General features: G+C 61.5%; 2 protein-coding genes across 2 annotated transcripts; both read left to right on the top strand.

Annotated features, from left to right (window-relative positions):
• The first annotated feature begins 36 nt into the window (after positions 1-36).
• Positions 37-4,806, top strand: CHRND (cholinergic receptor nicotinic delta subunit). The gene is made up of 12 exons (XM_013941813.2): positions 37-88; positions 749-894; positions 1,107-1,151; positions 1,377-1,486; positions 1,666-1,821; positions 2,249-2,364; positions 2,683-2,883; positions 3,369-3,480; positions 3,629-3,743; positions 4,009-4,210; positions 4,329-4,447; positions 4,555-4,806. The coding sequence occupies exons 1-12, from the start codon at positions 37-39 to the stop codon at positions 4,735-4,737; spliced, it is 1,557 nt and encodes a 518-aa protein (XP_013797267.1). The 3' UTR covers positions 4,738-4,806.
• Positions 4,807-5,967: 1,161 nt separating this feature from the next.
• CHRNG (cholinergic receptor nicotinic gamma subunit) lies at positions 5,968-11,568 on the top strand. The gene is made up of 12 exons (XM_067301443.1): positions 5,968-6,010; positions 7,058-7,197; positions 7,469-7,513; positions 7,738-7,847; positions 7,959-8,114; positions 8,398-8,495; positions 9,316-9,519; positions 9,849-9,963; positions 10,230-10,344; positions 10,665-10,872; positions 10,995-11,128; positions 11,247-11,568. Exons 1-12 carry the CDS (start codon positions 5,968-5,970, stop codon positions 11,409-11,411), a joined length of 1,533 nt encoding a protein of 510 aa, XP_067157544.1. The 3' UTR covers positions 11,412-11,568.
• The last annotated feature ends 4,766 nt before the right edge of the window (positions 11,569-16,334 follow it).

Below are 16,334 nucleotides of genomic sequence, written 5' to 3'. Positions count from 1 at the left end.
GCACGGCACGGGGCGGGAGGGCACCGCAGGCACCGCATGGAGAGCCTCCCGGCACGGCTGGCCCTGCTCGGGGCACTGGTGCTGGCGGGTGAGCAAAGGGCTGGGGGGTGCCCGTTGGTGGGGGGGTTCTGAGCCCCCTTGATGGGGGTCAGGGCTGGGGGTGATGCTGGCAGGACCCCACTGGGCACAAGTGCCCCCAGGTGCTGCTGACATGCGTCACCCAGCTGAGTATCGCCTTCGCCGCCATCCTGCCCGTGCTGCTAGAGCCGTGTCCTTGCCTGAGCCGCGTGTGTGTGTGTGTGTGTGTGTGTGTGTGTGTGTGTGTGCACTGCATCCGTGTGTCCCCATGTGTGTCCATCTGTCAGCAGGCATGGTGCCACTGCATCCATGTCTGTGTCGCTGTGTGCCTCTGTGTGTGCGTCTGTGTGCACAGTGCCACCACGGCTGTGTCCCTGCGCATCTCGTGTCTCTGTGTGCGTGGAGTCAGTATCTGTGTGTTCATGTGTCCCTGTCTGTGTCCCCAGCCACATGTCCCTGGCTACGTGTGCCCACATGCCCCATGCATATGTGCATTCCTGCATGTCCACCTCCGTGCCCCTATATATGCCACAGGCACGGCAGCATCCTGGTCTGTTCCTGTCCCCCCATCCTTATGACACCCTGCCCTCGCCAAGTGTCCCCATGGGGCAGCACTGGGTGGTCCAGTAACCCCCCCAGACAGGGCTGGACCTGACCCTGCGCCCCTCAGGTGGGCTCTGCGTGAACCAGGAGGAACGGCTCATCCACCACCTTTTTGAGGAGAAGGGCTATGACAAGGAGGTGCGCCCTGTTGTCTCCATCGACCAGACCGTGGATGTCTACCTGGCCCTCACCCTCTCCAACCTGGTCTCACTGGTGAGCCCCCAGAAGGCATTGCCTGCCACCTCAGGGTCCCCCAGGGCCCCACCATCGTCACCTCACCCCAAGGGGTGGGTTTGTGGGGTAGGCCCTGCGTCATTCCCTCGGATGCCCTGGCTGGCAGTGGTCAGGGGGTCCCGGTGACCGGGCTGGGGCAATGGCCGAGCTATATGGCCCTGCCCTCTCACTGCACTGTGTTGCTGTTGCAGAAAGAGGCAGATGAGACACTCACCACCAACCTGTGGATCGAACATGTGAGTAGGGGAAGGGGGTGCCAGGGTCTGGCACTGCCAAATTCTTGCCAGCTTCCCTCCTCCGCAGCCCCCTGCCCTGGGCAGCGGCCTCGCAGCATGCCACAACAGCTGTCTCCTGCCCTGGCACCCTGGGCAGGGGGACGCCAGGGCATCAGTTGTGCCCTGGAGCATGGAAACAGGGCAGCCTGGTGTGGTGAGGGGTGACCCGCCGATCCCCCCTCCCAGGGCTGGACCGATTACCGCTTGCAGTGGAACGAGTCCGAGTTTGGGGACATCACGGTGCTCCGCCTGCCGCCGGACATGCTGTGGCTGCCAGAGATCGTCCTGGAGAACAAGTGAGCCGTGCCTCAGTTTCCCCTTCTGCACCCCCACCCTGGGATGGCCAAGGCCCCCAGCTGCCTGTGGTGGGTGGCCGGTGCCCCTGGCCAGAGCAGTCAAGCCATTCCCAGCGCCGAGGGGGCCACCCTGCACCACCTGGCAGCCCTGGTGCCCACCTTGCTCTCTCTTGGGGCAGCAATGACGGGCTCTTCCAGATTGCTTACTACTGCAACGTGCTCGTCTACAACACGGGCTACGTCTACTGGCTGCCACCCGCCATCTTCCGCAGCACCTGCCCCATCAACGTCGACTTCTTCCCCTTCGACTGGCAGAATTGCACCCTCAAATTCAGGTGCTGTGGGGCCAGCAGGGGCTGGGGCAGCGCAGGCAGGAGGGAGGCAGGGCGCTGGGCTCCCACACTGCCAGCACATTCCCAAAAAAGAGTTTTGCTCCCAAGCGAGTGGCAGGTGTTTGAGTTATGGGAGGGGGGAGAAGAGCCCAGTGTAGGGGCGCTGCACCCTGGGGTGCCCAGGTATCCATCCTGCTGCGGTGCAAAATGCTACCGCACATATGTGCCCTCTCCAGCGAGGATCTGGGCAGTGCCAGCCCCTGGTGTGCCCTAGAGTGGACTCCTCTCCTGGGTGCAGGTCTTGGTGCAGCCAGGCAGGACTCTGTGGGGTGACTCTGGGGGCCCTTGGCATCGTGCCGGAGACTGGGGCAGGTGGGTGACAAGGACATGGCAGTGGGCGCAGACCCTCACTGCTTGTCCTCCGGGCCAGCTCGCTGGCATACAACGCTCGGGAGATCAGCATGCACTTGAAGGAGGAGAGTGATGTGGAGACGGGCAAGTATTACCGGGTGGAGTGGATCATCATCGACCCCGAAGGCTTCACAGGTAACGTGTGCACCTTCTTCCATGCCCTATGGCAGCAGCACACCATGTACAGGGCACAGGGGAACCCCATATGGGGCACAGGGGCAGCCCACCACCAGGACGCCCTGCAGCAGGCTCAGGGGCACCCTACCACTGAGACACCTGGTATGCAGGGCTTTGGCACCCTGGCACCCATCCCACCAGGTATCTATCCCTACATGGAGCAGGGAGATCGGGTGCTGCTCTCAAGGATAGTGAGGTCCCAGGTGGGCTGGGCTTGGGGAGGACAGGCATGGCTGGGTTCCCCTGTGCCACTTGCCATCCCGTGTGCCCTGACAGAAAACGGGGAATGGGAAATCATCCACCGCCCAGCCCGCAAGAACATCCACCCCAACAACCCACCTGAGAGCAGCGAGCACCAGGACATCACCTTCTACCTCATTATCAAGCGCAAGCCACTCTTCTACATCATCAACATCGTCACGCCCTCTGTTCTCATCGCCTTCATGGCCATCCTTGTCTTCTACCTGCCTGCCGACAGTGAGCAAGCCCCTCAGCACCTGTGCTGGGCTTGGGGACACCCCATGGGGCACCCCACATCCCACACCTGCATTGGGCCCTGGGACATGGGGACACCCCACGCAGGGCACTGGGACACCCCAACACCCAGCACAAGACAACCTGTCACAGGGATTCCTCAGGGGCACCCTGGCACCAGGACACCCCAAACAAGGGACCAGGATCCCATCATCCTGGCCAGGCACCCTGGCAGGAGGCACCCTGAGCAGGGCACAGGATACCCCATGTGGGGCACCCCTAAACCAGAACACCCTGCATGGGGCATTGTATCCCTGGGTGGGACACTGGGAGGGAGAGCTTGACGCTGTGGACACTGGGAGGGTATCCCAACACTGGGGACACTGGGAGGGATCCTGGCACTGGGGGCAGTAGGCGGGATCACAGCACTGGGGGGACCAAGAGAGGGACCAGAGGCAGGGGTTGCCCTGAGCTCACCTGCTCTCCAGGTGGTGAGAAGATGACACTGGTGATCGCCGTGCTCCTGGCCCAGTCTGTCTTCCTCCTGCTTGTCTCCCAGCGCCTGCCTGCCACCTCCCATGCCATCCCCCTCATTGGCAAGTGAGTCCTGGCCACCACCCAGCATCTTGGGGGCTGGGGGGTGGCAGAGGGTGACTCTGCCTGTGCCCAGCCCCATTGGTGATGCCAGCCCTGCAGCAGGGGAGAGCAGGGCTGAGTGGTCTGTGTCGTCGTCCCCCCACCCACCCAGGTACCTGCTTTTCATCATGCTGCTGGTGACAGCTGTGGTGGTGATCTGTGTCGTGGTCCTCAACTTCCATTTCCGCACTCCCAGCACCCATGTCATGTCCAACTGGGTCAAAGAGGTGAGTGGGGTGCCCCTGAGGAAGAGCAGCTGTGGATCAGCAGGTTTGGGTGCAGCAACAGGGGTGGCACTGTGCCCCACAGAGGGTATGGGGCAGCACTGCCTAGGCATGGCGTCAGAGTGCCCCATCTGCACCACCCCAAAGGGCTCGGCATCTTCTGCTACACACCTGGTTGGGGCTGGAGGGTGAGGACAAGGTGTCCACTCCAGGGTCTGTGTGGCACCAGGGGCCATGCCCAGCCCTGACGCCTGGTCCCGTATCCCAGGTCTTCCTGGAGACCCTGCCCCGTCTGCTGCACATGTCGCAGCCAGCTGAGAGCCTGGCAGGTGCCCCATGCATCCGGCGCTGCAGCTCGGCCGGCTACATCGCCAAGGCAGAGGAGTACTTCAGCGTCAAATCCCGCAGTGAGCTCATGTTCGAGAAGCAGTCGGAGCGGCACGGGCTGGCCAGCCGCGTCACCCCTGCCTGTGAGGACTGGGGGTACATGGGAGGGTGGCAGAGCAGGGGTGCCCAGCGGTGGTTCTTTGGGGCCATCTTTTGGAGCACCCCATCCCGGGGCCCATCTCATGGCTCCCATGCCCCCAGGCTTGGCGCCGCCTGGCATGGACACTGGCCATGACCAGGTCTATGAGCAGCTGAAGCCGACTGTCGATAACGCCAACTTCATCGTGCAGCACATGCGGGAGAAGAACAGCTACAACGAGGTGGGTGCCAGGAGCATGGCAGGGGCGGACGATGCCCACGGCATCTCCCTCCCCGCTTATGGGGAGCCCCGGTGCCCACCGTGCCACCTGCTGCCCACCTTCCCTAGGAAAAGGACAACTGGTACCGCGTGGCCCGCACTGTGGACCGGCTCTGCCTCTTCCTCATCACACCCATGCTGTTGGTGGGCACCCTCTGGATCTTCCTCATGGGCATCTACAACCACCCGCCGCCGCTGCCCTTTGCTGGAGACCCCTACGACTACTGCGAGGAGAACAAGCGCTACATCTAGGGTGTCAGGGAGGTGTGTGGGGGGGACCCATGTGCCAACCTGCCCTTCCCATTCAGCCGCCTTGGTGTGGTGCTGGGAAAATAAAGCTGAGTTTTTCTTGCCACGGGGGGCTGAGCTGGTGGCTGCTCTCGGTGCCCCTGGGCACAGGGCTCCCCTAAGCACACCGCGCGCACGCCGGGGAGGGCAATGCCAGGCCGGGAGGGTGCCCAGGGAAAGGGTGGGTGCTGGGCACCCACCATGCCCCATCTGCGGTGTTAGGTGTCCTGAGCGTGGGGGTCCTCAGCTGTGGTCGGTGGAGGGGGAAGGGGAATTTCCCTTCAGGGCACAGCAGTACCAGCCCTGGGTAGCGCAGTGGATCGGACACTTGTGCCAGGATGTGCTGGGGAAGGGGACAGGCCCCCCACATGACACCTGCCAACCCAGGCACACAGCCAGCAGTCAGAGAAGTGCCGTCAGTACCCATATCTCATCCACATGCCCGCCAGGGAAATGAGACCCCTAGCCCAGAGGCACCAGCATCTCCCTCCCGGCATGCCCCATCCCACAGCACCGGGCTGGAGCGGACCGGAGTGTTTCCCTCCCCAGCTCAAGGGCAGGAGGCCAGGGCTCCGGTTTCAAGGGGCACAGCTGACGTCCCCCCACCAGCAATGGCCAGGGACAGCTGTCACATCCTGTCCACCGGGCCAGGAATCCAGCCCCCCTCACACAGGCCCTGGTGGGATTTGAAACCCTGCCTCGGAGGGAGGTGCTCGTGGAGGGCACGGGCTCTGCCTGGACCGGGAGGTAAATAGCCCCCACTGGGAGGGACAGGGCACTGCTGGGGGTGTTCGCAGCACCTGCCCCATTTCCCGTGACCCGGGGGTGCAGGGGTTTCCACTGGTCCCACAGGCGTGCTGCATGGAGATGCATCCCTCTGCTTGGGAGATGGGGAAACTGAGGTACGGAAAACATTTGCCCCCCCCCCGGTCCTGCAGCAGAACCACCCAAGGCGCCCGCTTCCACCACCCCCAGGCCCAAAGGGTCACCAGGCGCTTTCCAGCAAACCGGCATCGCCCGGTCAGCGGGGGGGCCCCGGCCTCTGCCTGTCCTGCCCCGGTCCACATTGTTTTCGGGAACAGCTGACGGCGGTGAGGACAGCTGGGCTGGCCGGGCCGCCCGGGCGCCAGGCCCAGAATAGCTCTGCGCGGGCGCCGAGCGGAGCCGAGGCCCTGCTGCGCCGCAGCCCCCGCCATGCGCTGCCCCGGTCTCCTCCTCACCCTCTGCGCCCTGGCAGGTAAGGGGTGCCCACCCTGGGGGGAGGCCTGGAGGGGGTGTCCAGCCATCCCCCCTTCCCTCGGCCCCGGCAGTCCTTGGGGGGTTGTCACCCGGGGCGTACAGCGCCGTGCACCGCCACCCTGGGGGGGGTCCCTGTGCCAACAGCCCGCGGCCCCGTGTCCTGCCCCGGCGTGGTCCCTGGGGTGTGTGGGGTCGTACACGGGTGCACAGCACCTCTGAGGCACAGGCTCCCGCGCCCACAGGTGTGCAGCACACCGGCGCTGTGCTCGTACGCTGCACAGGCACAGACGCTCCCGCACACGCGTGCACACCAGGACGCTGATGCATGCTGTCAGGCACGCTTGGGCATCTATGCACACATAGAGCAACACACGGACACACGCACATACACTCGGACACAGCCCTGCACAAACACACGTGCCTGGAGATAAGGGCTCACTAACACACTCAGATACATACACACGCTCGCACGCACTCAGGCACAGCCCCCCACTACTGCACGCACACACACAAACCCACCAGATCCACCCCACACCCCAACACTCACGCGCACACATGCTTACACAAATACACACACGTACATACACTCTTACACAAATGCACGCCTGTGCATCCACAAGACGCTCAGATACGCCCAGACATACTTAAATCTGCTTGCACACACCCACTAGCACATACACACTCGTAGACAGATGCACACTCAGGCATGAACACACCAATGCTCCTAGACACACACACACACACACACACATACACACACACACACACACACACGTACCCCCTAGACACATGCACCCCCAGACACCCGGACATCCCTAGGCAGACACCACACAGGCACACACACATACACCCATAGTCAAACACGCAAATGCATACACTCCCCTAGACAGAAACACACACACACACACACACACACACACACACACACACACCATGACACCCCCCGGCCATGCCGATGGCTCCCGGGGGCAGCAGACCCCGGGTAGCCCTGCAAGTGCCCCTGCACCCCCACCCCAGGGTGCTCCACAGCGTGTGCCCTCCCCAGGTGTGAGCTGCAGGAACCAGGAGGAGAAGCTGCTCCAGGACCTCATGGCCAACTACAACCGCCACCTGCGCCCGGCGCTGCATGGGGACCAGCTCATCAACGTCACCCTCAAGCTCACCCTCACCAACCTCATCTCCCTGGTGAGATACCCCCCGCGTCAGCCCCTGCCTCCTGCTTGCCTGCACTGGCCACCCCATATGAGAGCAGGGCCACCCCAAGGCAGGTGCCCAGGGCCACCATGCCCCCATCCCGCACCACCGGGGTGCTGGGGTGATGCTGCAGGGGAGTCCCAGCATCCAGGCACTGCGTGGGAGAGGTTTTGCCCTTGCCCCCATGCCAGGGGGCAGTGGGTGACCGTGGGGCAGAGGTGGGCAGGGTGCTAATGCTGCTGTCTCCCCTTTTCCTTCCCAGAATGAGCGGGAGGAGACCCTCACCACCAACGTCTGGATCGAGATGGTGAGGCCTGAGGTGGTGCCCATCCCCAGGCAGGAGCCCCATGCCACCTTTGCCCCTCAGGGTGGCACCCCATAGGGGGCTGGCACTGAAACCCCTTTCATGGGTGCCCCCGGCTGCGGGGGCCAGCACGGGCCGGGAGGCTCATGAGCGCCCCCGGCCCGGGGTGAGTGAGCGAGGCCAAGGGGGGCACCGTGACCCCCCCCCCTCTGCTCCCCTTGCCCCAGCAATGGTGTGATTACCGCCTGCGGTGGGACCCCAAGAGTTATGACGACATCGAGCTGCTGCGGGTGCCCTCCACCATGGTCTGGCTGCCCGACGTCGTCTTGGAGAACAAGTGAGGCCGGGCAGGGCTCGCTGCAGCAGGCGCCGGGGGGCATTTCCCCGTGCTGGAGCTGGTGGGCTGTGGGGGGCATGGTTTGGGGCTGATCCTATCCTTTCTGCCCAGCATCGATGGGACATTTGAAATCACCCTCTACACCAATGTGCTGGTGTCCCCCGATGGCTGCATCTACTGGCTGCCCCCGGCCATCTACCGCAGCTCCTGTGCCATCCACGTCACCTACTTCCCCTTCGACTGGCAGAACTGCACCCTGGTCTTCCAGTGAGCGTGGGGCGCGCGCCGCAGCAGATCTTTCTGGGACGGGGGGAGAAGGACAGCATGGACCCCCTCTGAATCCTGCAACGAGCCCCGGGGGTGGGCGAGCACCACCGACAAGTCCCCAGCACCCCATGGTCCATCGGCTGCATGGGGCACCGCAGCGGAGCCAGGCGTCCAAGTGCCGAGGCCGTGGGTGGGCTCCGGCCCCCTGCTGGCACCCTTTCCCGGGGCGGCATGGTGCATACCCTGCCGGCGCCAACCTCGGCCACCCCTCACCCCTCCCCAGGTCCCAGACCTACAGCGCCAACGAAATCAACCTGCTGCTGACGGAGGAGGACGGCCAGACCGTGGAGTGGATCGCCATTGACCCTGAGGCTTTCACAGGTAATGCCGCTGCCGGGTGCCAGATCAGGCCACCCCCGCAGCACGAGGAAGAGCATCCCAGCGTGGCAGGCATGGAGCAGGCCTGGGACAAGGTTGGTGGCTGCCAAAAGCAGGGCTGCAGGGAGCTATTAGCAGCTCTTGCCATTACACGGGCACTTAAGTTATTAGTCAAAGCGGGAGCACGGGTGAGATTTGTTTTGCTAACCCCCCTGTCTCGGGGCTCTCGCCGCCTGGCAATCTCTCCCAGAGAGCGCCGCTCCTGGGAGCTTGATTGATGCTGGGAACGTAGCTGTCACGGCCAAACGATGACGTTTTCCATCACATTTTAATTGCATATTGAAGGAACAAAATGCTTTTCGGGCAGCGAGATTTATTTTTTCATTACTGGCCCGAGCTGCGATCTTGATTGGGAAAAATCTATCGCTCCCGCCGATGGCGGGGGGAAAACAACGAGCCGTAATCAAGTGTCACACTCGGCTTCCCCCCACGGCTCCCCAGCAGCGGGGCGCTGGGGGGACTCCCAGCTCCACAGGCAGCTTGCCCTGGGAGCCCCCGACCCTGCGGTGCCCAATGTGCCCAGCTGTCCCTTCTTATAGCTTTCAAGGATATTTTGCCCTGGCACCCTGGCCCGCTCCTCAGTGCTCATCTCCCTCCTCTGCCTCCCCGAAATGGCTCTAGCCCTGTTCCCCAAGCTGGCCCTGATCCATGCCCAACGTGGTGCCCATATCAAGCACCAGGCTTGCCCTCCTCCCCACGCTGGGACAGGGGCCAGCAGCCCCCAGCGGGGTGCAGGGACTCACGCAGCACTGCTGCGTGGCAGAGAACGGCGAATGGGCCATAAAGCACCGTCCCGCTCGGAAGATCATCAACGCAGGGCGCTTCACCCCAGACGACATCCAGTACCAGCAGGTTGTCTTCTATCTCATCATCCAACGCAAGCCGCTCTTCTACATCATCAACATCATCGTGCCCTGCGTCCTCATCTCCTCCATGGCCGTGCTGGTCTACTTTCTGCCTGCCAAAGGTATGTGCTGGTGCCGTGCCCACAGCGGGCACCGTGTGGGCAAGGGAGGCAGCACTGGGTGAGGAAAGGTTGTCCATCCCCTCATGTTTGGGGATCACCTGTGCCATCTCGCTCCCGCTGCTCGTGTGGCTGGGCATGCAGGTGCCCCTCTCATCCTGCAATATTTGGGTGGAGGGAATAAATTTCTGGGCACCCCAGGGTTAAACTCCTGTATCAGAATTCGGCTGGTTCAGCTTTGGGGCTGGGGTCGGGGCAGGCCCCTTGCCAAAGGAGGGCCATGTCTGCACCACTGCCCTGGGCCAACTTCTGCCTTTGCCCCTCCTCGACAGCGGGGGGACAGAAATGCACCGTCTCCATCAACGTCCTCTTGGCCCAGACCGTCTTCCTCTTCCTCATTGCCCAGAAGGTGCCTGAGACATCCCAGGCTGTGCCCCTCATTGGGAAGTAAGTGATGGCCACCAGCCCCTGCCCAGGGATGGGGTCCTGGCCCTGCCAGACCCCCGAGCAAGGGGGAGCAGAGCAGGGGACACAGGCAGCCACGTCCCATCCCTCCACACATAGGGCTGGCACAAGGCTACCAAATGCCCATATCCCACTATTGGTCGGGCTCTGAATTTCCACCTCAGGGGGGCACCACACCAGGTGTGCATGCCCACAGCTTGCGGCCCCAACAGCCCCATGGCTGGTGTGACCCCGCGCCCCATTCCCAGGTACCTGACCTTCCTCATGGTGGTGACTGTGGTGATCGTGGTGAATGCCGTCATTGTCCTCAACGTCTCGCTGAGAACGCCCAACACTCACTCCATGTCCCAGAGAGTGCGCCAGGTACCTGCCTCTACCCCAGCCCCCTTATTCATGGGGCATGGGGGGTATCTGAGGACAGAGGGTGGTGCCCCTCGTGGAGCAGGGTGGTGGCATGCCTTAATCTGAGTGCAAGTCCCATCACAAAGAGGGGCCCTAGATGTCCCCAAGGGACCACACTGAGTCACCAGGCCATTACCAAGGACGCATTGCCCGGCATCCCACTTGCACATGGGGATGCCCTGGGCGATGCGGGGGGACCTGATTGCACCCGCTGGGTGACCTGGGAAGTGGAGGGGAGTGAGGTCCCTGCCCGCTGGCCCCGTGGGTGACGCTGTGCCCAGGTGTGCCTGCACCACCTGCCCCGCTACCTGGGCATGCACATGCGGCGCGAGGAGGCAGCGGGGCCGCCGCAGGCCACCCGCAGGCGCAGCTCCCTGGGGCTCATGGTGAAAGCCGACGAGTACATGCTCTGGAAAGCCCGCACCGAGCTGCTCTTCGAAAAGCAGAAGGAAAGGGATGGGCTGATGAAAACCGTGCTGGAAAAGATTGGTGAGTGCCCTGGGTGGGCTGGCATCTCCCTGCCAGGCCGGCATCTCCCTGCCAGGTCAGGCAATGCTCCAAGCTGCCCGGGCGCCTGCTGGCAACCGCCGGGCTGTCTCTCCTGCCCGTAGGACGTGGCCTGGAGAGCGGCTCTGCCCAAGATCTCTGCCACAGCCTGGAGGAGGCAGGCCCTGAGATCCGCGCCTGCGTGGACGCCTGCAACCACATCGCCAGCGCCACCCGGGAGCAGAACGATTTCAGCAGTGTGAGTTGGGGCCAGGGCGGCTTGGGAGGGCACGCGGGAGGGCACCCAGGGACAGCACCATGGTGCCATGTGGGGGACACCCCTGGCAGCCCCTCACCACTCCCCGTGCTGCCTGCAGGAGAACGAAGAGTGGGTCCTGGTGGGGCGGGTGATCGACCGCGTCTGCTTCTTCATCATGGCCTCCCTCTTCGTGTGTGGCACCATTGGCATCTTCCTCATGGCTCGCTTCAACCAGGCGCCTGCCCTGCCCTTCCCTGGTGATCCCAAGAAGTACCTGCCGTAGTGATGCCCACATGTGCCCACCAGCCCTCCCGCTGCAGGGACTGTCCGAGGAAGAGCCCACAACCGACGCCAGGGGCTGGGCACCTCCAGACCAGCCTGCCCAGCTGAGATCTCTGCAGACACAGCAGCTCCTGGTGCCACACACAGTGCTGGGAGGAGCTGGGGGTTGCAGGGCTCCCAGCAGCAGTGGTGGTGCAGAGGGGCTGAGTGTGGGATGGCCGTGCTTGTGTTGAGCGTGGAAGTAAACCCCATGGTGCTCTCGCGGTGGTGTGTGCTCTCTGTGGTGTCTTTGCTGCGTGCCCACCGATCAGCCCTGCTTGGGTCATCCCTCTTGGGCAGCCGGCTTGTGTCCCCTGCACGCACCGAGGGCTGGCACACGGCTGAGGATGGGCACCATGTGCACCTGCCACCCAGGTACTTTCCCCTCAGCAATGCTGCGTCCCCCCGTGCCCCTCAATGACCTCTGGGCCCAGCACCCCTCAGCATTGTCCTGCCTGGTGGGGGAGATGCGGGAGGTCAGCGGGGCTCCGTGGGCAGGGCAGGGCAGCTGAGGGGCTGCCGAACCGGGTGACTGCAGCCACGGCGCTTTATTGCCCAGGCGGGAGGGACCACATCCCTCGGCTGGTTCCCGATGATGTCACCTGCACCTCATGCTCCAGGCGAGCACTGCCCAGGTGCACATCACTGCTAGAGCTGAGAGATGCAGGGAGATTGCCTCATTTTGCAGGGGGTGGCACTGGGGGTGGGAAAGGGGGTTGCCAGTAGCCCACAGGCCTGGTCCAGGGTTTCCTGGGCACCAAGTGGTTCTTGCTACCTGGCAGGGGGAAGGCTGCAAACAGCCCCCACTGCGACCTGCAGCAGTCTTGGCTGGCACTGCCGGGGTGGTGGGCAGTACAGGGCTTGCCTGGCACTCTGATCTCTGCAGAGCTGACATGGGACCCCCAAGAACCCACACTGTGGGGTGAGACGCTGGTGGTTGCTGCTGAAGGTAACTGGGCATCGCAGCTCTCCACCCCCTGAACATGCCCCCTTGGACTGGGGGATGGAGCCATGGAGGGGTCAAGTCGCTCCTGCCTTGGCCATGTGCCTGGGACGTAGCCCGCGCCAGAGTGAGGGTCCCAGCACAGCAGTCCCCCTCCTTGCTCACCCCACAGTGGAGGCCAGCTGCCTGTATCTGCACCTCTGTGGTCCAGCTCACGCTGCCTGCATCCAGCTCTGGGACATGCTGCATCTCCATTGGCCCTACCATCTCAGCGCCTCAGCTGCTGCTGGGAGAAGATGAGCATCTTCACTGCCAGCAACCAGCTCCTGAGCACTGTCTGCCAGAGCTGAGGCACCGCAGGCACGGATGGAGGAGGGAGGCAAACAGCAGCCAAGCCATCCCCTCTCGGATGCTTGTAGCCTGGCTGCAGCCAGGAGCCATGCCTCTGGCCATGCCAGCCAGCTCTTTGCTCTCTGCAAGGTACATGATGCCCACAGTGCAGAGACCATGTGGATCCAGGGCTCCTGGGCCACCAGCCACTGCTGGTCTAGGTTGGTGCCTCACAGAGGGCAGGGATGGTGCCCACCTACCCAGGCATGAGTGTACAGAGGAGCCGGCCAAGCACCCAGTACCTTGACAAAGGCAGTGCCCTGCCTCTGGCCCAGGTCACATCCCACACAGGCAGCCCCAGGATCTGGAAGAGGTGACCAGGTTTCTGTGAGGACAGCAACATGGACCATGAGTTCCTCAGGGATGGAGGGAGCAGCTCCCATGCCTTCCATACGGGTGGCATAGCCTGGTATCCCTGCCCACAACCCCAAGCCCAGGAAAGCAGGTTCCCCCTCCAGTCAGAAGTTAGGCTACCTCCCACCACACTGCAATCCTGGGGCCACGGGCCCAGGGTGCCCATCAGGAGGGGGCTGGGTGCCAGGAAGGTGCTGGAAACGCCCCAGCTGCTCATGTGCACATAGGCAGTGGGTAGCACAGGGCATGTTCACAGCCCCTGGTTTGTCCCTCCCCAGAAAGGGCACTAGATGCAGAATCGGTCAGCTCCAAGCTGTCTTTGCCGAGCCCTTTCCCATTGATTCCTGGCTCCCCTGCACCCCGCTGGCTATCAGGGGAAGGTGGCTCTAAACAGGGCCAGAGACTGCCCCCCACTTCTCCCTCCATAGAAGTTCTTCTTGCAGACGAGCAAAGTCGCTAGCACATCCGTACCACACGACTGGAAAGGGGTAAGCTCTTCCAGCCCACCAGGAGCCCCAGTTTGTGGGCATGCCAAGAAACCATGTGCACCACCTCCAAGTGATTTTACCTGCCCTCCAAAGACCTCAGGATTTATCATCGCACCACAGACAAGGCAACAAAAGCTTTGGCCAGGATACCATGGGCCTTGGATAATAGATGCATCCTACAGGAACCAGGGAGAGGGGACCGCCTTGCAGGTCACCCCATTCGGAGCTGGAAGGGTACTGGAGAGAGGCAGGGTGAGCTGCAGTGAGAGAAGAAAAGCCCACCCCATCCTGGCATAAGTCCCTGTGTACCTACATCACATTGAGGAGTGCTAAGAGGGTACAACAGCCCCTACAATCATCCCCCCCTGCTCCCCTCCCAAAACTGGGGACTCCTCTGTCTGCCTGGGCCGGGTTGCAGATCTCCTGCCAGCTCAGAGACACCCACAGCACCACGACCATCACTCCACGAACCCCCTGGCCAAGCCCAGCCTAGCCATCAGCAGCCCGAGTTTGGTCAGCAGTAGCCACAGGCACCCTGGACTCACTAGCCTGACCCACTCAGGATCCCCTGGGGAAAGAAGTGCCTTATGGCTGGACTGTAGAGCCCAAAGGGGTTTAAAGCTCTGCTGGTTTCCCCTGAGGCTGCTAGGCAGGGATTTGAGCAAGTTTAAGGGCAGGCAAAGCCTTCAGGAGAGGGGGAGCAGGGCAAGTCACGGCTCACAGCAGATTTGGGGCTCCAGTGGATCCAGGCTTGCTTCCTGAATGAAAAGGAACTGAAACTTTTTTCTAGGGCATGACAGAGGCCCTCTCCCCTCCCAGACCAGCCCACAGCCATCTTTTCACCACTCTTATTAGCAGGACACAGTAAACCACCACCCAAAAGCCCTACTCAAAAACCAGTCTTGCTCCATCCCTCTCCAACCCAAGGAAGGTACTAAACCTGGTGCTTTGCACTGGCCAAACACCATTTTTCTTCTGACCTCAAGAAAAGTCGTAGCATTAAAGAGGACAAGCTTCATAATCCAGCCAGCTCGCTCCTCTCAAACAGAACAAGAGGAAGCAGTGCTGAGTGCTCTGAATCCCAACCACAGCAGCAGGAGGAGGAGAGGAACAGTCCCCCATGGAAGGGCTCTTTCACAGCTCACTTGCAAGGAGTATTTAAAGGTGAACACAGCAGGACCACAGCATTTTCAGATTTAATAGCAAGCCTGCGCTCATCAGCACCAGCTTAGATGCTGGGCGTCAGAGGGGAGAAGTGGGCGAGAACATGAAATAGCAGAGGTGGACACGACGCACAGCTGGGCACAACAACAGGACTAAAGTCCTAAGTGATGTCATCTACAAGAAGCTAAACGCACTATGGATAAAAGGAGCCTGCAGCTAGTATTTCAGCCTTGCCTTGCAAGCTATTTTTGCTTAGATTGCCAAAATGTAATTACAACTAAATCCCCCTAACAAATATCAGAGAGCAGCAGGGGAGAGCTGTATTTAAAAGGAATTTTAAGTAGCAGCCATAGTAGTACCTGATCGCAGCAGGAAAAAACAAACTGTGCCTGTAATAGAGCATTTGGTTGAAAGCTGGTGGCATACAAGTGGCAAGGAGAGGAATGGGACTGTGAGGTCTCAAGAAACATGAAGAGGGACGCTACAGCCAGAGAAGCTGTGCCCTGCCACCCTGCCTAGCCACCCGCCAGCAGGCACGAACTGCCTGACCATGGGGAGCAGATAGTAATCACTCATCGTGCTGAACATTTCTAGAGACGCCCTAGGACTGACATCCTCAATGGGACAAGGGAAAACGAGCCCATCAGAGGGCTGTGAATATTTTAGACTGCCCTGGTTGCTTTCAGTCTAGACTCCAATAATGTGGGGAATTTGCAATCAGAGTCATGAGGCTGAAAGTCCCCTGGTCCCCAAGGCTGGTAATTGTCCCAGACACAGGCTGCCAGTTCTGCGGTTGCTACCAAATTGGCCCAAGCAGCCCTTTGCCCAGGGGACTGTGCAGAATACATAGGGCAGGAGTTGTGCCCCAGCTCTCGCTGCAGGTGCCCCCTCCCACCCAGTGCAAAGGCTCTTTTAAAAATGAAAAGCAATTGTACATTTCCCCACGGAAGAGGGGAAAAGGCTAGAGCTGTTAATGAGTACAATTAGCGTTGTAGCTGAACACAATCAGAGGAATAATTAGCTCCTATTGTTTCCGTGGCATCTCAATTGCAGACATGCTGGCTTTCCAGGCAACAACCCATCAATCTAGCCTTGCCCTGGAGGACAGGAGACAGGGGGTCACTTGCTGTCCCCCTTCTCATCCTCATCATAGCTTTCATGCAGCTGTAAGTGACAAAGCCCGGGCCATCACCCTCTTCTGCTACAGCCACTGGGGCAGCCAGTTTTCCAGATGGTTGAGGACTTGCAAACCTCAGGACAGTGCACCACAACTCAGCCCACCCACACAAGCACTCATGGCCCTGCATTCAGCCTTTCCGTGGACCCAACACCAGGCAGAGCTGTTGGTTCTCTATCGCGAAAACATAAGTCAAGGCAATTAAGTGACACCAAACACCTCCTTGTCCTAGCTTAAAAGCAGCTTGCACCCCTCTCCCCAGCAAGGAGGGCTGGGTACACAGCCCTATTAACCACAGAGCATAAATAAGGGGCAGGAACAAAGGAAGTACCTCCTTTTTAAGCAAGGTGGTGTATCCGTCACTCTTGT

This window comes from Apteryx mantelli, chromosome 9, assembly GCF_036417845.1.
Source record: "Apteryx mantelli isolate bAptMan1 chromosome 9, bAptMan1.hap1, whole genome shotgun sequence".
In the NCBI taxonomy this organism is placed as follows: domain Eukaryota; kingdom Metazoa; phylum Chordata; class Aves; order Apterygiformes; family Apterygidae; genus Apteryx; species Apteryx mantelli.
This window is presented reverse-complemented; position numbering and strand designations above follow the sequence as displayed.

Excerpts from the sequence above, each read along its gene's own strand:
- CHRND (XM_013941813.2), top strand. The coding sequence starts at position 37 with ATGGAGAGCCTCCCGGCACGGCTGGCCCTGCTCGGGGCACTGGTGCTG. Across the intron at positions 1,152-1,376 it reads CCAACCTGTGGATCGAACAT|GGCTGGACCGATTACCGCTT; the intron begins GTGAGTAGGGGA and ends CCCCCCTCCCAG. Across the intron at positions 4,448-4,554 it reads AGAAGAACAGCTACAACGAG|GAAAAGGACAACTGGTACCG; the intron begins GTGGGTGCCAGG and ends CACCTTCCCTAG.
- CHRNG (XM_067301443.1), top strand. The coding sequence starts at position 5,968 with ATGCGCTGCCCCGGTCTCCTCCTCACCCTCTGCGCCCTGGCAG. Across the intron at positions 6,011-7,057 it reads CACCCTCTGCGCCCTGGCAG|GTGTGAGCTGCAGGAACCAG; the intron begins GTAAGGGGTGCC and ends TGCCCTCCCCAG. Across the intron at positions 9,964-10,229 it reads GCTGTGCCCCTCATTGGGAA|GTACCTGACCTTCCTCATGG; the intron begins GTAAGTGATGGC and ends CCCCATTCCCAG.